The 17,475-nt window shown below is 41.5% G+C and overlaps 1 protein-coding gene across 7 annotated transcripts in view; it reads right to left on the bottom strand.

Moving 5' to 3' along the window:
- Positions 1-17,475, bottom strand: part of znf827 (zinc finger protein 827) — a 102,356-nt gene that overhangs the window by 47,045 nt on the left and 37,836 nt on the right. For all 7 annotated transcript variants that reach the window (XR_014089077.1, XM_017304946.2, XM_008420155.2 and 4 more), the window contains exons 2-4: positions 14,684-15,955; positions 9,597-9,769; positions 8,496-8,991 (exon numbers count right to left, since the gene is read on the bottom strand). Coding sequence is in view for 6 of the 7 variants with exons in the window: in XM_017304946.2 (XP_017160435.1) it covers positions 8,496-8,991; positions 9,597-9,769; positions 14,684-15,955 (1,941 nt within the window). In the remaining variant the exon portion in view is untranslated. The remainder of the gene's footprint in view (positions 1-8,495; positions 8,992-9,596; positions 9,770-14,683; positions 15,956-17,475) is intronic.

Below are 17,475 nucleotides of genomic sequence, written 5' to 3'. Positions count from 1 at the left end.
CAGGCCTGCCGCTGCCAGCCATGCGCCATCAATCTGTGCCGCCTCTGGAGCTTCTGATTAATGATGATCCATGGCCAAGAGCTCCAGGACAAGAGACGTGGGGCAGGGAAAGGGGACAGGTGCGGGTGTTTTGACCACCCATGTGATGCCACAGAGTCAATGGCAGGGCAGGTTTGGACTGCAGTTCAAGAGGGTGAAAAGGACGAGGTTAAGCGGTGAGGAAGAGGAGGGGTGGCGGTGACCTTCAAGTTCGGGGCCAGTGGCGCGGGGCAGCACACGGCACCAGCTGGAAATGTCACACTGTCGGGTGTCAGCGGGCAGGCTAAGTATAACCTGGTCAGCACCTGGAAGGACGTCCTCTAATTAGAAGCGTGTTGAGGCCATGTTGGATCAGATGCGGACCGCGCACACAGCCACCGCCGCCTTGCAAACGAATTCTTAAAATACACATTTAACCAATCGGAGATGGAATCATCAGCAGAAAAATCCTCCTTAGTGGAGCAGGAAGAAAGAAATCAGCTCCAGGAAAGTCACCGTACTCTCTGACCTTTGTGGACTGGTGCTATAAATAAGACATTTCCACTCAGAATCTACATTACAGAGCACAATTAATGATTTACACTGGGGGCTGAAACAATTAATTGGATTAATCATGATGAATCAATTATTGAAATAATTATCAGCTAGTCTACTTATCAATCGTTAACTGAAGTATACAGACTCAAAAATGGGCCATTTTCCTGACAGAACCGTCAAGGCAGTAATTAAACCAAAAATGTACAAACAATATATGCATATTGCGTTTAACATAAAAAAAGAACTTTATAAAAAGAACCGTTTTAATAACTGATTAATCCAAAAAATTGTCAACATGGACGATGGCATTTTTAAAAATCTAATGTATAAAATGACAAGGATTTTTTATACAATATTAGAAAACCTTTTAAATATTCCAGGAAATAATTACTGGAATTAATAATTGCTTTAAAATAAGAAAACAAACAAATATTCTGCCTAAAATGAAATGACACAGCCGTCCTTTAACTTATGTTTTATCGTTTGTATAAAAAAAATTAGTTTTCTGCTTAAAATATCCTCAGGCCTTTCTTCTGGAATTAATATCATTACACTGTCATTTTAAATTGTTGATTTTTTTGGGGGATAAATAGAAAAAGGTGCTTAATAGGGTTTTTGTTTGATCAGTTTTGACTTTATTGAGTATGTTGGAGTTTTTTCAGCAAATTGCAGTCCATACTCCAATTAATTAATCAGGCAAAAAAGTCATTTTTAATTTAAAAAGCATTTTTTAATGCAATGCACTAATTTTATATCAAAAAGGCTTAAGCGGTACCATGTAAAATCTGCAAAATATTTCAGTTTTCTTATCTGATCATCAGAATAATCGCTAAACTAATCGATCACTGAAAGCCCCATTTAGACCAATCCAAAGGGCAAGTTTCTTTCTTCCTGCAGGCAACAAAAAGGCAGCATGGAGCGCTAACAAGCACCCATACTGCGGCACATTTCAGCCAGCAACACCAAGCTTACACTTTGGTCTTTTTGTCTGTCAAAGTTTCACAATTGTAATCGCATCATGACTGTCCAGTCCCCCGGCGGATCATTTTGTGAAGCGAGTGCAACTCTGCGGAGGAGATGGGCATCTCTGGGTGACTAAGCTTCTGTTCTGTGAGCTTCCTGGCAGGGTGGTTATGTGCTAACCAAGGCCGGTGACAGCTCTGTGTGCACGATACTGTACGGCAGGCTCTAGCTCAGGATGGACGATGCTATCAGTTTGTCTCCATGTTATCACACCCTTCTGACACCTGCCACCAACGCTCCTTTCCACCACCGTTCCCTCGCTTGCTTCTCTGCCTCGCTCTCTCTCGCCTCATCCGTCTCACTGCCAGGCGCTTGTCCGCTGCACCTCACCTCTCGCTCTGTGGTCAGGGCTGCCGTCAAATAACTTCATTAGCTTTCCACCTCTGTCACGCCGGCCTGCTCCCCCTCTAACAATCGGCTGCTGTTTTCTCCCAGAGAGGAATAAAAAAAATAAAAAAAAGAGGAAAGCACAAGGCTGCGTGGGGCAGGTTGAGAACCCAACAACAGCTGACACTGTGCTAGACACTGGACAGTGATACTGATGGCTGCAGAGGGGATGTATGGACCAGAGGTCACGCACAAAAAGCCAGAGCTGGAAGGAAAGAAACTCATATTCACAAAGAAGAAAAAAAAAAGGTTTCGTTTCAAAAGAATCTGCAGTATTTCTACGTCTGGACTTAAATGTAGACAAATCGAGCTATAAGGAATGATTATTTTAGTAAATCGATTATTCTGATGATTATTCAGATAAAGAAATTGGTATCTTCATTTAACTCCTTTTGTGTACAATACTAGAAATACATTAAAAGCTACAAATAATGACTAGTTTTGGGTGAAACCCATCTACAAACAAAGGTGTTTTTCTGAAATGCAAAATATATTTTGTACAGTTTTGGTTTAATTACTGCTCTGAATGTATTACTTCATCAGCAATTGGCCTTTATTTGAGTCTGTGCACTTTGCCAGCTAATCGTTACTGAATTAGCTGACGATTATTTCAATAGTCGATTCATCATGATTATTCTGATTAACGGTTTCAAATGTAAATCTCAAAAGTGTGGCATGCTTTTTCACTCAATCCCCTTTCAACACAATTTCAGTGCGACCCTTAGCTTTCAGTAGTAACATAAAAAGTCTCAGATGTTTGTTAGAGAACATTAATGAACACATAGCATCAGGAATGTGCCAAAAAAAAAAAAAAAAGAAATTCACATAAGATTTGCGATTCTCATTTACTACAATTCGAAATCAAAATTAAATGTCCCAAAAACAATAACAACAACAAAAACAAATCCAGGCAGACACGAGCTTCATATTGTTCAAGTTTTGTACAATGAAGAGTGAGCACTTTGGAAACATAGAAAATGGGTCGAGTAAAGTCAAAGCGCCGTGACAGAACAATAATCCAAGCTGCTCGTCCATCTTTAGATCATCTGAAAATGGAAATAGTCCCCAACAAGACCTGGCTGTCCCACTAAACTCACAGGTCAGGCAGGAAGAGCAATAATCAGTGGAGCAGCCAACAGGCTTACAATACCTTTGAAGGAGCTGCAGAGATCCACATCTCAGGTGGGAGAATGTGCTGACAGACAAGCTTTTATCAAACACTCAGCAGATCTGGCCTTTATGCACAGCAGCTTAAAAAAAACAACAAACATTGCAGAACGATCGCCATAAAAAAAATCCAGTTTGAATGCCAAACTTTTTAAAGATTTTCTTTTAGTAAACAAAAGCCAAGTATCCTTTTCTTTTCACTTCACAATAAAGAATCCCAATAAAACACAATTACATCTCTGTTTCTAATCTGTCAAAATCTGTCAAAACATAAGAAAGTTCTTGGGGTATGAATACTTTTGTAGGGCCATATAAGGTGAATTTTTACTTTCCAAACTACTTAACTAGAAATCCCATTAGTATGATGGGTTTAGGAATCAATTCATAACGTTACAGGAGGAAAGGAAGACACACTGCCAGTGGAAAGATAAATAAGACAACTGCAGAAGCATCATGACAGATGCAACACCTCCCACAACCCCCTGCATGCCAATTATTCACACCCAGCCGGGGTCAAGCTCGCCGCGCCTGTGTCACCGCAGCGGGAGTGGGGGGAGTGGGCTGCGTTGGGAGGGAGTGCAGTGCCCACTGTCATTATTAACTCTGAGTCCAGTGGGCTCAGGAGAGGCCCGTGCATTTCAAAGCGCCTCTGTGGCTTTCATCTGCGAATCAGAATGTGGATCACACTGGACGGTGAACGGTTGTGTAAGTGTGCGAGGATAAAAAATCAAAGCGTATCAGTGTATCACTCGATGGAAAGCAGGGCAGCCCAAAAAACTGACACGCTTATTATGTCAGGGGTCAGTAAGAGTTCAGATTTTTTTATTTTTTTAAGGCCGGGGGGAGTCTATGCAACTCCCTCTTTCGGCTCCTACTATGTCTCACTCGATCGCTGTCACTTTGTTTTTCTCCCCCCCGCCCCGTTCCTTTTGCAGCTTTTTAAGCATCCTCCCTCACCCCTCTTAAAGGCCTTGTGGGACTGATGCGCTGAGACATCAGTGTAAAAGCAGGAGGGATGAGGTGCTTGTGTACGCACTAAATCTGGGTTGGCAGGGAGGTCAGAGGAAATGGAGTCTAGAGGTCCCAGGAGGAACTTCCTCACCTCCGTCTGCCTGGCAGCTACATGTCATGGCTTCGCTTCAACAAGCCCAAAACCGCCCTGTTACTCCGACAAACTAATAAAGGTTTAGCTTCTAATCACAGCATTTTCACACAGTAAAATTCAAGCAACTTTCAAGCATTTGCAAGGTAAGTTCTCAAACCTTTCCAGCACCACACTTTGGAGTTAAAAACAATACAAAGGATTGAAAAAAAAAAAAAAGAGTTTAAATTCAGGATCAGAAAATTGTACTCAGGAATAAAACAGTATTTGGTAAAAAGGCTACTAATGTTCTCTAACAAACATCTGAGAGTAACTGATTAGAAAAAAATTACTTCATATTTAAAAATTACATAATCAAACAGACCAAAATATAAAGTTATGGGAATATGCTGGTATCTTAGAAACCAAAATGAAAATAATTCATATAAACAATATAACTACAAAAAGAAAATTTTTTCCTAACCAACTTCTTTCAGTATAAAACGTATAAAGCTTTAACAAAAACTGCAGGTGTTTTGTGTTTGGTGATTTTTTTGGTTTATTACACATTCAAACAAGTCGTGTCAATGTAAATGACCTTCTTGCTCAAATTAAATACTAAAAATGACATAAAATGAAAGCTAAAATTAATTATTGAAAAAAAAAATTCTCAGTAAGCTTTCTGGCATTTAGCAAATAGTTTGCATTAGCAAAATTATTTCTAACATAAAACAAGTTTAGTCTGATATAACTTCAGACAGATAAAAAATGTCTTATCACATCTATGAAAATATCTGGCTTCAACTGTAAATTACATTTTCAAAATGTAGGCTTTTAATCAAACATTAGATTTCACTTTCTTACAAAGCTGTGCAGTTTGAATATCAAGCATTTTCGAAACTTTGAAAACATCTAATGAAAATTCAAGCATTTTCAAGGATTTCCAGCATCCGTATGAACCCTGAGCAGCAGTGTTTGTTGGAAAGCCACGTTTTCCTTTTTAATCCCCTTTGCACAATGTCCTGACTAAGATGTCCGCCGCTTGACACTGGACTGACATTGCGAGGAGCCACCTCGGCTCCTCCGGGAGCGGCCTGGCCTTGATTGTGCAGTCTGGTGGTGGAGTGCGGCTGGCACCCGGGGGGCGTCGCGTGGAGATGGGGCGCGTGAGATTGAGGGGGAGTTAACTAAGCCGTCCCAGTCCCCGTGCATCCTGGAGGGGTCACAGGATGGCGCTCGGGGCGCTAATCATTTCAAATTATGAATTCCTTTTTAATTATGAATTATGCATAAATTTTTAATTAATCTAATGTTCCCAGGGTTTTTTTTTTCCTTCACATACTCGCTCAAGATCTCAATCTAATTACACGCCATCAAGCGGGAGAGTGGCAGTTGTAGCCTCGACCCTCGCTCACGACCTCGGTCAACCTTTCTCCATCAATCTCACCGTCGTCTCCAGACTCGTTCTTTTGATATTCTTCAACACGGATAAATGCATCTAAAACAACAACCGAATCATTCTACACCTGACAACAGCAGAGCTGGGAAAGTTAAAGAATGTTGCAACTTCATGGAGGATGGATGAATGGATGGATGGACAGACTGATGTCCATATATCTATATATATATATCCATTTGATGGACAAATGGATGGACGAAAGGACGGATAGATTGACGGCTAAATGGAAGTGGGGATGGACAGATGGATGGACTGAAGAAAGGATGGATGAGAGGAAGGATGATTGATAGCCATAAGAATGGATGGATGGATGGATGGATGGATGGATGGATGGATGGACGAAAGGAGGGATAGATTGACGACTAAATGGAAGGGGGATGGACAGATGGATGGACTGAAGAAAAGATGAATGAGAGGGAGGATGATAGCCTTAAGAATGGATGGATGGATGGATGGATGGATGGATGGATGGATGGATGTACGGATGGATGGATTTTCATGTGCAGACATAACTCTTCACTTGTCCGAACTGCAGCGGATCTGATCAGAAAATGCAGTAAAGCCTGTATGTTTATTATAATGCAGAGATCCCACCGACGGCCCTACAGCAGACATTTTCTTCATAAATCAGATCATTAATTAGGGCTGCACGCCGTTACATAAAGTGGCTGATTTCCATATTTTTAGGATCTTCATCCCATCCCACTGCTACTAATCACACATCACATGCTGGGAGGCTGATGGTGACTTGCACTTTACCCAATGAAAACAAAACACGCAGGCCTAAAAATTGATGTTAAGAGCCGCTGAGCCACAGACGCCACGGTTTTTAAATAGGGAAAAAAACATCCATGAGTGGCTTAGATCGACAGCCAAGATCGTGTTTTCCCCTCCGCCTCACTCGGCAACAGCATGACAGAAGGAGGGACTGACTTAGATGTGTCTGGACCGGCCGTACTCAACATGAACTGACCACTCAGATGTGCCAAGTTTTGTAGACGGGTTTGAAGAACCAGATCTCCCCCTCCTGTGCTTATTCCAGTGTTGCTGTGGGCCGGCGGGGCGCTGCAGCTGGAATATTTGTACCGTTTTTATCATGTTGACACTCTTACCTGGAAAGCTACCTGCTCTTATATAGCTAAAAAGAGTGGTTGAATTCTCCAAGTGTCAAATCAAGAATTTGTTTTCTAAAAATCAGAGAAATATTTCTTATTTAATCACAACAATAATGGAAAATATTCTAAAAAGCAAAGCAATTAGTGAACCTTGCTACACCTGAAGGTATGTGTGAAATGCTTCAACAGTCCTTCATTTCAAAAACAAATGCATCTCATACAATGCGATCAGGTCTAAGCACCTTTTATTACCTTTTTTTTCCCCCATAGAATTTTCCCAGATTTGCACCAAAAAACTGATTTTCTGATCTTTGATTACCTTCAAAATCAAGTAGTAACACATCAAAACTGCAGTCCTGACCAAAACAATGAAGATTAGAAAAACATGTCTCCCTTTTCTTATGATTAATGTTAAAACTACATTTACTTCATTAGTTCTTTAAAAGGAAACGATTACAGTAATTACCAACAACAGAGTACACTCTATTAGCTGTAGGGATATATTTATCTGGACATAATACAAATTATCTGGCCTTTATCAGGTCATGATTTAGAGCTAACGCCTAAAAAAATGAAGCATCATTTTTCCCTCTGTCATTACTTATTTAAGAGAAACAAAGCCATTGTCCGTCAGATCGTTGTGTCTTAGGTTCAGGGGGAACAGTGCAGTTTTCCCGCTTGTAAATCATCTTTCTCTTTTCCGAATAACCGACTGCAAATAATTAGAAAATTGTTTTCCAATTCTTCTTAGCTTGTTGGTCCTGCAGCAGTTGTTTTTCTAAGGCCAGTGCTGTCATTTTTAATCTTGAAAAATCAATTAATCAAGTGGAACCAATCAGCAGCAACCACACATTCAAATGGGAGTATGTGGTTTTCACCAGCTGCATTTCCATGTCGTCTTTACCTTTGTACAATAAATAAAACAGAGGAACTGATGTGTTGTTTTGTGACATAGAAGTTAGATTTGCGGAAAGGTTTCACCAACTTTTTAAGACCACTATGAATGAAATTTAAGACGTATAACACAACAGAAATGTAAAAGAAAAAAAGTTGTATTTTATATAGAAGCAGTGCTAATCTTATTTTGGACAGAATGCATGTAGCATTATTTGAGTTGGCAACAAATCCAGTGACAAAGACACATTTATTGCCACCAACCTGACATTAAATATATATGTGTTCATGATAGACACAAAAACCTAGCCATCTTGTTAGCAATGGTAAGTTAGAAGCTAGTTAGGGAGTCTCCACTGATCGCAACTCAAACATTTGCCTAACAGGAACATCCCATGAGAAAAATAAACTACACAGAGAGAAAAAAATAGTCCTGACACCACAAAATTTAAGACCTGTGATTAGCGTATTTAAGGCCAACTTATATTGTAGCTCATGGATTTAAGACATTACTAGGCCTTAAATTTAGACACATGAATATAAGACTTTTTAAGGACACCCTACAATGATTTCTACCCCGTGCAGAAATTTGTAGAATCTTTTTCAAACATTTATTGTTGAATTGTTATGTTTTTGACACATCTTCAAGATAAATATTCTCAAAGTAGGTTTCAGATAGTGAAAGCTAGTAATAGGAATGTCATTATAGCCACTAAATGTCCCAAAATAATACAGAAGTCATTTTGGTAATGCATTATTGTTATATTACAAAAGAAAAGTAACTTCAGCTCACCTGAAAGCTTCATAAGCAGGTCAGTCGCCGTTTTGGTAGTGATGTCAGGGCTAAAGAGCGAGGCTGTGGTTGGACCACTTGGACTGGATCTCATCCCAACTCCGATGCCGACTCCAGGTAGGTCTAGGGAGTTGGTACTGCTGCCAGGTCGGTCTCTGCAAATGCTGAACGGAGAGAGCACGGACAGATCCCTCTCCTGAGGCTCCTCCTTGACGTGGACGTGATTAGAAGACGCTTCGTTCGGAGGGGAGGTTTGCTGCTGGGCCTCGGCCTGCAACGGCGATGCCTCGGCCGCTCTGAGGTCGTTGGTGCTGCCGTCGCCCAGCAGGGATCCCTCGCCCTCCGTGTCAGTGGTGGGCTCATCTTTCACCTTGACGTCGGTGCGAGGGAAGTGCTGGTGGCAGCGCATGTGAAGCTTCAGGCTGAAGTGTCGGGAGGAGGTGAAGGGACAAAGTTCACACTGAAATGTCTCGCCCCGATCCTGGTGCTGATGTACCTGGAAGAGGAAGACAGAATCAGGAAACAAATTAATGGAAAGGAGCAGTTACTCCTCATTCTATACGTCAAAACTCCACACTTTTCTTTTTGTCCTCATTGCTTTTTCAGCAAATTTTGTTGACATGGCAGGATGGATGGACTGATGGACGAACGGATGAATGGATTGATTGATGAATGGATGGATGAATTGACTGCTGGTATGATGGATGAACTGAAAGATGGATTGATGGATATCCATCTACTAAGATGGATAAATAGGCAGATGAATGAATGAATGAATGAATGAATGAATGAATGAATGAATGACAACTAAATGGCTGAATTGTTGGGTGGGCTGATTAATGAATGGATGGACAAATGGATGGATGAATGAACAGATGGATGGATCTCTAAAAAGAATATTAATTCAAACATTTATTATTTGGCACCTTGAAATAAAAACACAAATAAATAAGAAATCACTCAAGACTTCAGCAGGTAGGGAAAAATTAGAACAATCAACGGCAGCCATCAGATATTACACTGGCAAACATATTTAAATAATCTCACTGGCACCAATTTCAGATCATTTGAGATAAAAAAAAAAACAGAAGATCATCCAACCTTCATGTGAGACTTGAGATTGTCTTTGCGAGCACAGCGGAAGGGACACAGCGGACACTGATGGCTTTTCAAGCCTGTGTGAATGACCATGTGTCTCTTCCAGTAGCTCTTGCGTTTGATGACCAGTCCACATACAGGACATTGGAAAGGTTTGCCGCCATCCTCAGGAGAGCCTGAATGGAAGAGAAGAACATTGTTGGCGTTTGCAGTCGACATGCAGTGAGCTTTGTTGTCTTTTTACTGCTGCAGAAATGCTATTTTATTTTTGCAAAGACATTCTAGTAACCAGAAGCAGAACCAAAAGGGTGAAGGTGTTTAAAAGTCTTTACAAACTGATTAATGTAGAAGCTCTCAGACTTAAAGATGCAGAAAAACTAAACCGTTAATGAAACCAATTCGTGGAAAAGAAAATCCTATATTCTGAAATAATTGTTTTCAACAAAACCGCCAGTGGCACAATCACCCGTAACAATGCAGGAATCAAGTTTCTAGGAACATCTAATTAGTAATCCATGACTTTCTGTTTCCCCGGGGAATAAATGTGACACGTCAGAGACCCATTTCTCTCTCGATCCCCTCTGGCCACAGGGCTGGATGATGACCCAAGTTTATCTTGCCACCACACAAACAGAGAAGGATGATAAGGGAGGGGGAAAAAAATCATTTCTGAAGATCCTGAAGCAAAAAACATCAACCTGGGGTCACCAAGTACCACCAACAACCACATCTACAGGTTGTTTAGGTGTCCTACCATCACAAACTTAATGAAGAAGTGTTTGCTAACTGGATCAGAGAGTGCGCAGTGGTTCATGCTACTAATTAAATGCAACCACAATCAGACTTCTGTGTGAAGGGTTTTCAACCCCAAAGCAACCTGCATGTGCAGAAGACGTCAAACAGCAGCGCACAAATCGATGCCACCTTCTATGGATCGATTTGTTGAGCGATGAGAGCATACAGTATCACCACAAGACCGTAGCATGACATGGATTAGCACAGCACTGAGTTATTCTTTACATTCACGTTTACAGCATCCGGTTTCGTCTGGAGAAGAATTATTACGCATGTTTCACGTCATTGACGTAAAAGACAAACAAAATGCGACATTCATTCTGATCGACTTGAACATTTTTCTATATGTATCCGATTTAGTACCACAAATGGAAATGGGTGGCATAAATGTATAACTTCATTTGTGTTGAAGTTATAACACAATTTCAACACAAATGAAGTTTGTGTTCTCATAAAATTGATTCTCATGTTACAGCAATATCCTTGTAATATTATGACGTTATACTATTAAATAAGTAAAAAAAATAAATAAATCTTTGCCTAACCCTTATATCTGCTCTATAGTTGACCTGAATTCAAAGTCCGAAATACAAAATAAATATAAAACACGCTTGTCAAACAAGATGGCGGTCTTGGGCGTGCTGACATCACTCTGAACTATGCAATGGTGAAAAAAAAGTCCTGATTTTCCAAACTGTTCATCAAAGGCCCCTCTCCGTGTTTGACCTCATGAAGTATTATAGGAGAAAACTGAGAAGGGCACCAATAGTTGTGGTAATTGTGTTATTTCTAATCAAATTAAATAGGTATAACGCAATTAAAAGTTGGGTCTTTCTCAAGGTTTAAGTGTGAGATCTTGCTGTTTCAATAAAAGGTGAATATATGAGAGATTTTTTACATTTCTTTATCAGATGTGCCAACAAATGAGGCCGGCGCTGTTTGTAATGAAGTAGGAGAATGCGTCTGTACACCTCATGATGGGATGCATCAAGGGAAATGCCAGCTAGAAGCAAATGGAACAATGAGAGAGAGAAAACTCAGGCATGTTTTAGTGTCTCGATTATTGTTGTTGGCTTCATATCCGGCATCCATTACTGTTTAATTGGTCTTATTAGAAAGAGGCATGATTGCATTACAAATTCTACAAGGGGCCTGTCAGGATGGCTTCATAAGTATTCCAGCGCCGTTCCTTGAAAAACATCTGGTAATCAGTGTTTGGTGAAATTACTGCGCTCAGCCATTCATTGACCTGAGGTGTAAAACCTCGAGACTGCCTATTTGCAACAATAAACCGCCATCTGCGGCCCAACCTCTACCCGAGAGAGAATCAGGATGCAAAAAAACAAAACAAAAAAAAAAGAGGGAAAGAAGCCTTGCTTTCTTAGAGTTAAGGTGACTGCAGCAGAAATAACACAGGAGGAGGAAAGTTTGGGAGTTTGGTCCTTAACATGTTTGGAGCCATAGCATATCAGAGGAAGAAACGGTGCGACACGGTTTTACAGTCAAACTGGCGAGGGGTGACAGTAAAACAAGATACGAGAGTCGATAATCAAGGTCACATTTTTTCAGTCTGGCGACCAAACGACTACCTACATTTTTACAGCGCTGCTCGACCTTGACGGCAGCCCGGGTTACAGCAGACCCACCCCCACCCCACCCCTACACCCTTTTTAGCATGCAGATCACAGAATATTACATCGATTCCTTCATCTGTCTGAAGTCAATTTGATCCAGCCATTTTGGGTTTGGCGGGGTTGCGACACAATCCCTCAAAAGTGCCCATCAATCTCTCTGAAAGCATTCGGTTCTCCCTTAAGACTACTTAGAGTCCCGAGCGAGATCCTTGTATGCGCCATTGTTTGGGTTATGTGTCTACATCTGAGTGTACGCTTGCCAAGTATACTGCAAGAGCAATACACACACAGAGAGAAAGAAAGAGAGAAAGGGGAAGGGAAGAGAAGGCTGGGGAAAGAAAAAAGTGTGCATGCATCTGTATCCAGTCAGTGGAAAGTATGATGTGTTTGGCCTTAAGTCTACTGTGCTGATGAGTGCAGAGGGCTCTGGTAAGAGGGGGGCTGCAGCCAGGAGGAGGCTGCTGAGATGGATATGGACTCCAGGGCGCCCCGCTGTGCCGAGCACACACTGACGACCCCCTTTTGGCAGCAGGCACATCCGAGCGCAAACGAACTGGTTTAGGGGAGGCAGCGAGGTCTCAGTCGGAACCCCCCGTTGCGCCCGCAGACCATTTCCCATACTGTAAGGCCAGCCAGGGCTGTTTTCTCTCGGTTGTGCTCTCTGCTCGGCTGACAGTTGAAGCTGAGGCTACACTGCTACTGCGGCGCCGTTGAAGTGAGAGCAAAACTATGACAAAACACGAGAAAACATGTCAGAGAAGTTCAGAGCTGTGCTTTCTGTGGGAAACGGATGACAGTTTTCGTAGGAGTAAAAAAGATCGTCATCATCTTGAAGGTAAAGTCCATTTTAGATGGAATCTAACATTAATAATATTAATAATAATTAACTTCTAAATATGTTAAGTCAATGAATAAACAGACCAAAGCAACTCAGACCAAATGATGCTGATTTGTGTTGCAAACACATTTCTTCTTACTGAATGTAATATTAATTATTCAGAGTCCTGACTTGAATCTAATGAGATGGACCTAAAGATTAGGATGACAGCAAGGGGACCTTCCAACTCAAAGTCCTCGAGCTCATCAACACAAATAATATATATTTTTTTTTTTTAAAAACAGAGGAAAAATGCAAAAAAACCTAAGCAAAACAAAAAACTTTTGCAAAACTTATTTGAATGATGTCTCTATCATTTCCAATCACATTTCAAATTCAAATCAGTAATGGATTTAAGGTGTAACCCAAATAACTTTGGGTTAAACTGTGTTTAGGTTGATATTGTGAAGGATTGGAAGGTAGAACATTTTGTTAAACCATAGAGACGATCTGTAAGGCAGATTCTATCCATAGCTATTCTATGATCTTGCACAGACTATCTGGAACAGTAATTCCCAAAGTTGGGGTCACATTTATGTAAATGCAGGGTCTTGAGATTCTCCTGAGACAATAACCTACATACTAAAAATAGCTATGTGTGTTTTATAAATAGTTTAATAGACAATAAAAAAAGAAAATAAGACTTGAACAAATAAAAGCAACATATTGGTCAATATATTGGGTGCTGTTGCTGACTGTGTTTCCCCTGAACCACTTTTTTTTACTGACTCAGTAGGAATGCTTGTCTGCTAAACCAAGAGTTGAGGTCAAGGACCTCTTACATTTTTATTCTGTGGGTCACAAGGCAGAGAGTTTGGGAATCAATAATCTCGATCATTTCAACATATAAATACGCTTTGAGCTACGCTATTACAGCTCTGGTTGTGTGTTCAGCAGCAACCAGCTGGTAAATTAACATTTAGCCCGATATATGGGGGATTTATTCTAGTACAGTTAGTCCATTTAACTCAGCTTGGACTACAGGGACTGTAAATGAGGGTCAACTTACACTTTAAAGTATTTAAGTAAGTGCACAAGGCTTTAGTTAGGAACAGAAAGACTGGTGTCTCTTTAATAAAATCAACACAGCAGGAAAACAGACAACTTCCTTCTGAACGTCACAATAAGAGTTTTAGTGATATAAAATGGGCAGTACTGAGTATACGTACATAAGCGCTGGTTTTAGCTTCCACTGAATAGTGTATTGGTGTAGCAGAACTAAGATTTATGACTGGTGCTTTACAGGTAGCACAACTAACTTCTCAGTTGCAGTGCCCAACACGGCTACTGGGCTTGGTGCTTAAATAAGGCGCTATGAAGCTTGTGATCTGTACAGTTACATCTCCAAGGGTGGGACTCACACGCTTCTTAGTGAAACTACTTCAATGAACACAACAGCCTCTCTATCATTCTGGATTTACTGCAGGTGTCTCCGCTCTGCTGTGCACTTCACCAGCTACGGTAGGAAAACCTAATGAGGTAGCACAGATTGTCAGAATACTGGTGGAGCGGAGTCGTTCCTGACCCAGATGTAGACCATGGACACTGGTGAGTCAGAAACAGCCAGCAGACTTCCAAGTCAAAGCCAACAGGTCCCGTACGCTTGTTAGCTGAACACAATGTGTCACTGGAACCTTTCAACATGAACGAGGGCTCCTTCACATTTGGCAATTTCTAAATAAATGCGACTTATAATCTGAAGCGACATAGTCCAGAAGATATGGTAATATTTTGCCAGATCTTTTACCAATAGCATGCATAATATTATTTTACATTCTGATTACCTGCTTGGTTGTTTGGTTTGCCTCTGCCCTTCGGCGTAGACGGTAACAACAACTCTAAGCTCTGCGTTGGCGTAGTGGGCGTCGGTGCTTTCTGGTTCTTGTCCAGCAAAGGCTTCACGTCCTCTTGGAGGACTCCTACAGTCGACAAAGGGGAACCGTCCTTCTTCTCTGCCAGTAGATTTCCCGCCGCTCTGGCTGCCACCTCTTTGAGCAAGGCAGCAGAGGAGGTCGTAATTGACACGAGCGATAGGAAGGAGCTCGCCGAGGTTTGGTGGTCCGACACTGTGCTGGCTGTCGATGAGCCTTGGGTCCTCTCGCTCACTTTCTTGGAAAGAGCGGCGAGGGTGGAGCTCGCCGACTGCGGGCTGAACGGAGAGTTGAAGGCATCAAATCGCACCACATCATCTCCTCGACCGCCCCCACCCAGCGCGGGCACTGCGGATGAGGCGGAGGTGGATGAGGAAGAGGTCGTTGAGGAGGAAGCAACGGCATTCTTGTCTTGAAGCACGGCGTTAGCTGCCGCTTTTAACTTCTGGATTGCAGAATCTGGGGACAAGCTGGAGCCGCAAGGCGTAGAGCAGGAGGCCGGCGGCCATTTGTCGGCCACGCCTGCCCACACAAAGCCGCTTCCATTGGTGGGCGTGACAGAGTTAAAGGGGTCAAGGGGCTCTTGCTTTATGTTGGTGACTGAGGGTGCCAAGGAGGCTGGTGAGGCTGAGCCGCTGTTGTTGTTTGCCAGTTTTCGAGCAAGAGCACTTAACTGCTGGGCATGATGAGAAGATGGAGAAAGGGTCAAAGGTGGAGCTAAGGCGATCGGAGGGGACTCTCCGCCAGCATTTCCCCTAGAAGACCGACCCAGGACCTCTCCACCATCAAGTTTGAGTGAGCCTGCCTCTAGGAGGCGCCGCAGGTTGCTGCTGAGTGGTTTCCCCAGAGCTCGAGATGCTGCCTCGCCATATAGCGATGACACAACAGAGGAAAGAGTGTCCTGGGCCGAGAATGTACTTCCATCCAGGCCAAGAAGTTCCAAAGAGGCACGATGGACGGGTGTCGGGCAGCCCAATGAGCTCTCGCCTCCACAGGTGTCATGATCCACGGAGCCGCCGCCGATCCCGGACTGGTCCTCAGGAGAGGAGCCTCTGTGCAGCAGGAGCTCGTCCTGCGTGTCGCCAAACGATGAAGAGTCGGAGCGCGTGTCGGAGGCATTCCCAAACCAGCCTTCCTCCTCCACTGCACCGTCATTGGGGCCCTCTTCTTCATCGCCGTCCACATCTGCAAAATGACATAAAATAAAACCATTTTACCAGATGTAACAAGCAGTTTGTTGGGAAACTAATTTACAACATGATAAGCTTCTTTGAATGCGTAAAAAATGAAATAAAATGTATTATAATTAATTGGGCTGGGTGATATGGCTTACAATGTCTTTTTCATGCAAGATCTGATTTTAATCTATCATTTCTCTCTTTCATCATGTCCCACTCTAAAATTACAAGAAAAAAGTTGCTATAATGAGAAAAAGTCGCTGCTGATAATAATTTGATGCTGATGTGTAGTATTTCCTCATCTGTAAAAACAATACCAAAGGATAACTTTACAATATTCCTCATTTTAGTTTTTGTGTGAGTTCTTATCAAGTTACTACCATCACTCTCATAATACCATGACGGTATTCTGCTAATATTGTAACATTATCCTCATGTTACTTCTACTACATCTTAATTCGACTGTATTCTTGATTCTTGTAACATTATGGGTTTATTCTCTTGTATAAAGAGGCATAAGTGGTTAAATGAAAAAATCTGCAGAAAGTGGCAATTTTTTCATTCAATTAATCATCAGAATAATCAATAAGAATAATTGATTACTAAAATAATTGTTAGCTGCAGCCCTAATTTCCATCTAGGAATGTTTAGACATTGTAGGTATTTTGTGATTAATTGTACAAATGTACATAATTCCTCAACGTATCCTCAAAAATACATTTGAGACATAAAGACGTGGTTTTACTAAGTCAGGGTGGTTGCACACCACACGTTTCTGATTTTTTTAATATCAAAAACCATGCATCGTTTTCATGCCACTCCACAAATTACTACTTTCTGTTGTTTTCAACAACATTGAATGCCGATACAATATAGTAAAGGTTGTGGTGCTTGTTCAAAATTCTGACGCCAACATGATTTTTTTATTAAAATCAAAACAAAATTTTACCTTTTAGAAACACAAACAGGTTAGTCGTATAAAAGTATTCCAGATAGCACATTGGAGATTTTTTTGTGTGTAATTGAGTTTTTTTCAGTTTTTTGTTGTTTTTTTTAAACACATTTTTCCCACCCTTGGTCAGGAAGAGCCTGGTAAAGGGGTTACCATGACAACGGGTCCTTCTGGGAGGCTAGACAGCGAAGATTAGGGTAATGGAGGTTACAGAACCAGATTAATATTCATGAGCCTGCAGATACCACCAGGGAGCCAATAAGGATAGGGTTAAGGTCACCAAGGGTCATTAATATACACTTCATGTATCAATATTCATAAGGAAAACATTACAGCTTGCCAGACAAGGGCGAACAAAGAAAAGTGAATATTCCTGATACATATTAACAAACCTCCATAAGAATAAGTCAAAAGCACCTAGTCCGGGTGAAGCGGGGTGTCAAAACCGGCATTTTCATCTTGGGTTACTGTACACAACCTCCCAAACATTAAACGGAAAGCAATTCGCAGAGATTCATGAGAAAACTAAAGCAAAAAAAAATAAAAAATCCTCTTTAGTTTTTTTTTTTTTTTTT

Source organism: Poecilia reticulata, chromosome 1, assembly GCF_904066995.2.
Source record: "Poecilia reticulata chromosome 1, P_reticulata-male-v2, whole genome shotgun sequence".
Classification (NCBI taxonomy): Eukaryota; Metazoa; Chordata; class Actinopteri; order Cyprinodontiformes; family Poeciliidae; genus Poecilia; species Poecilia reticulata.
This window is presented reverse-complemented; position numbering and strand designations above follow the sequence as displayed.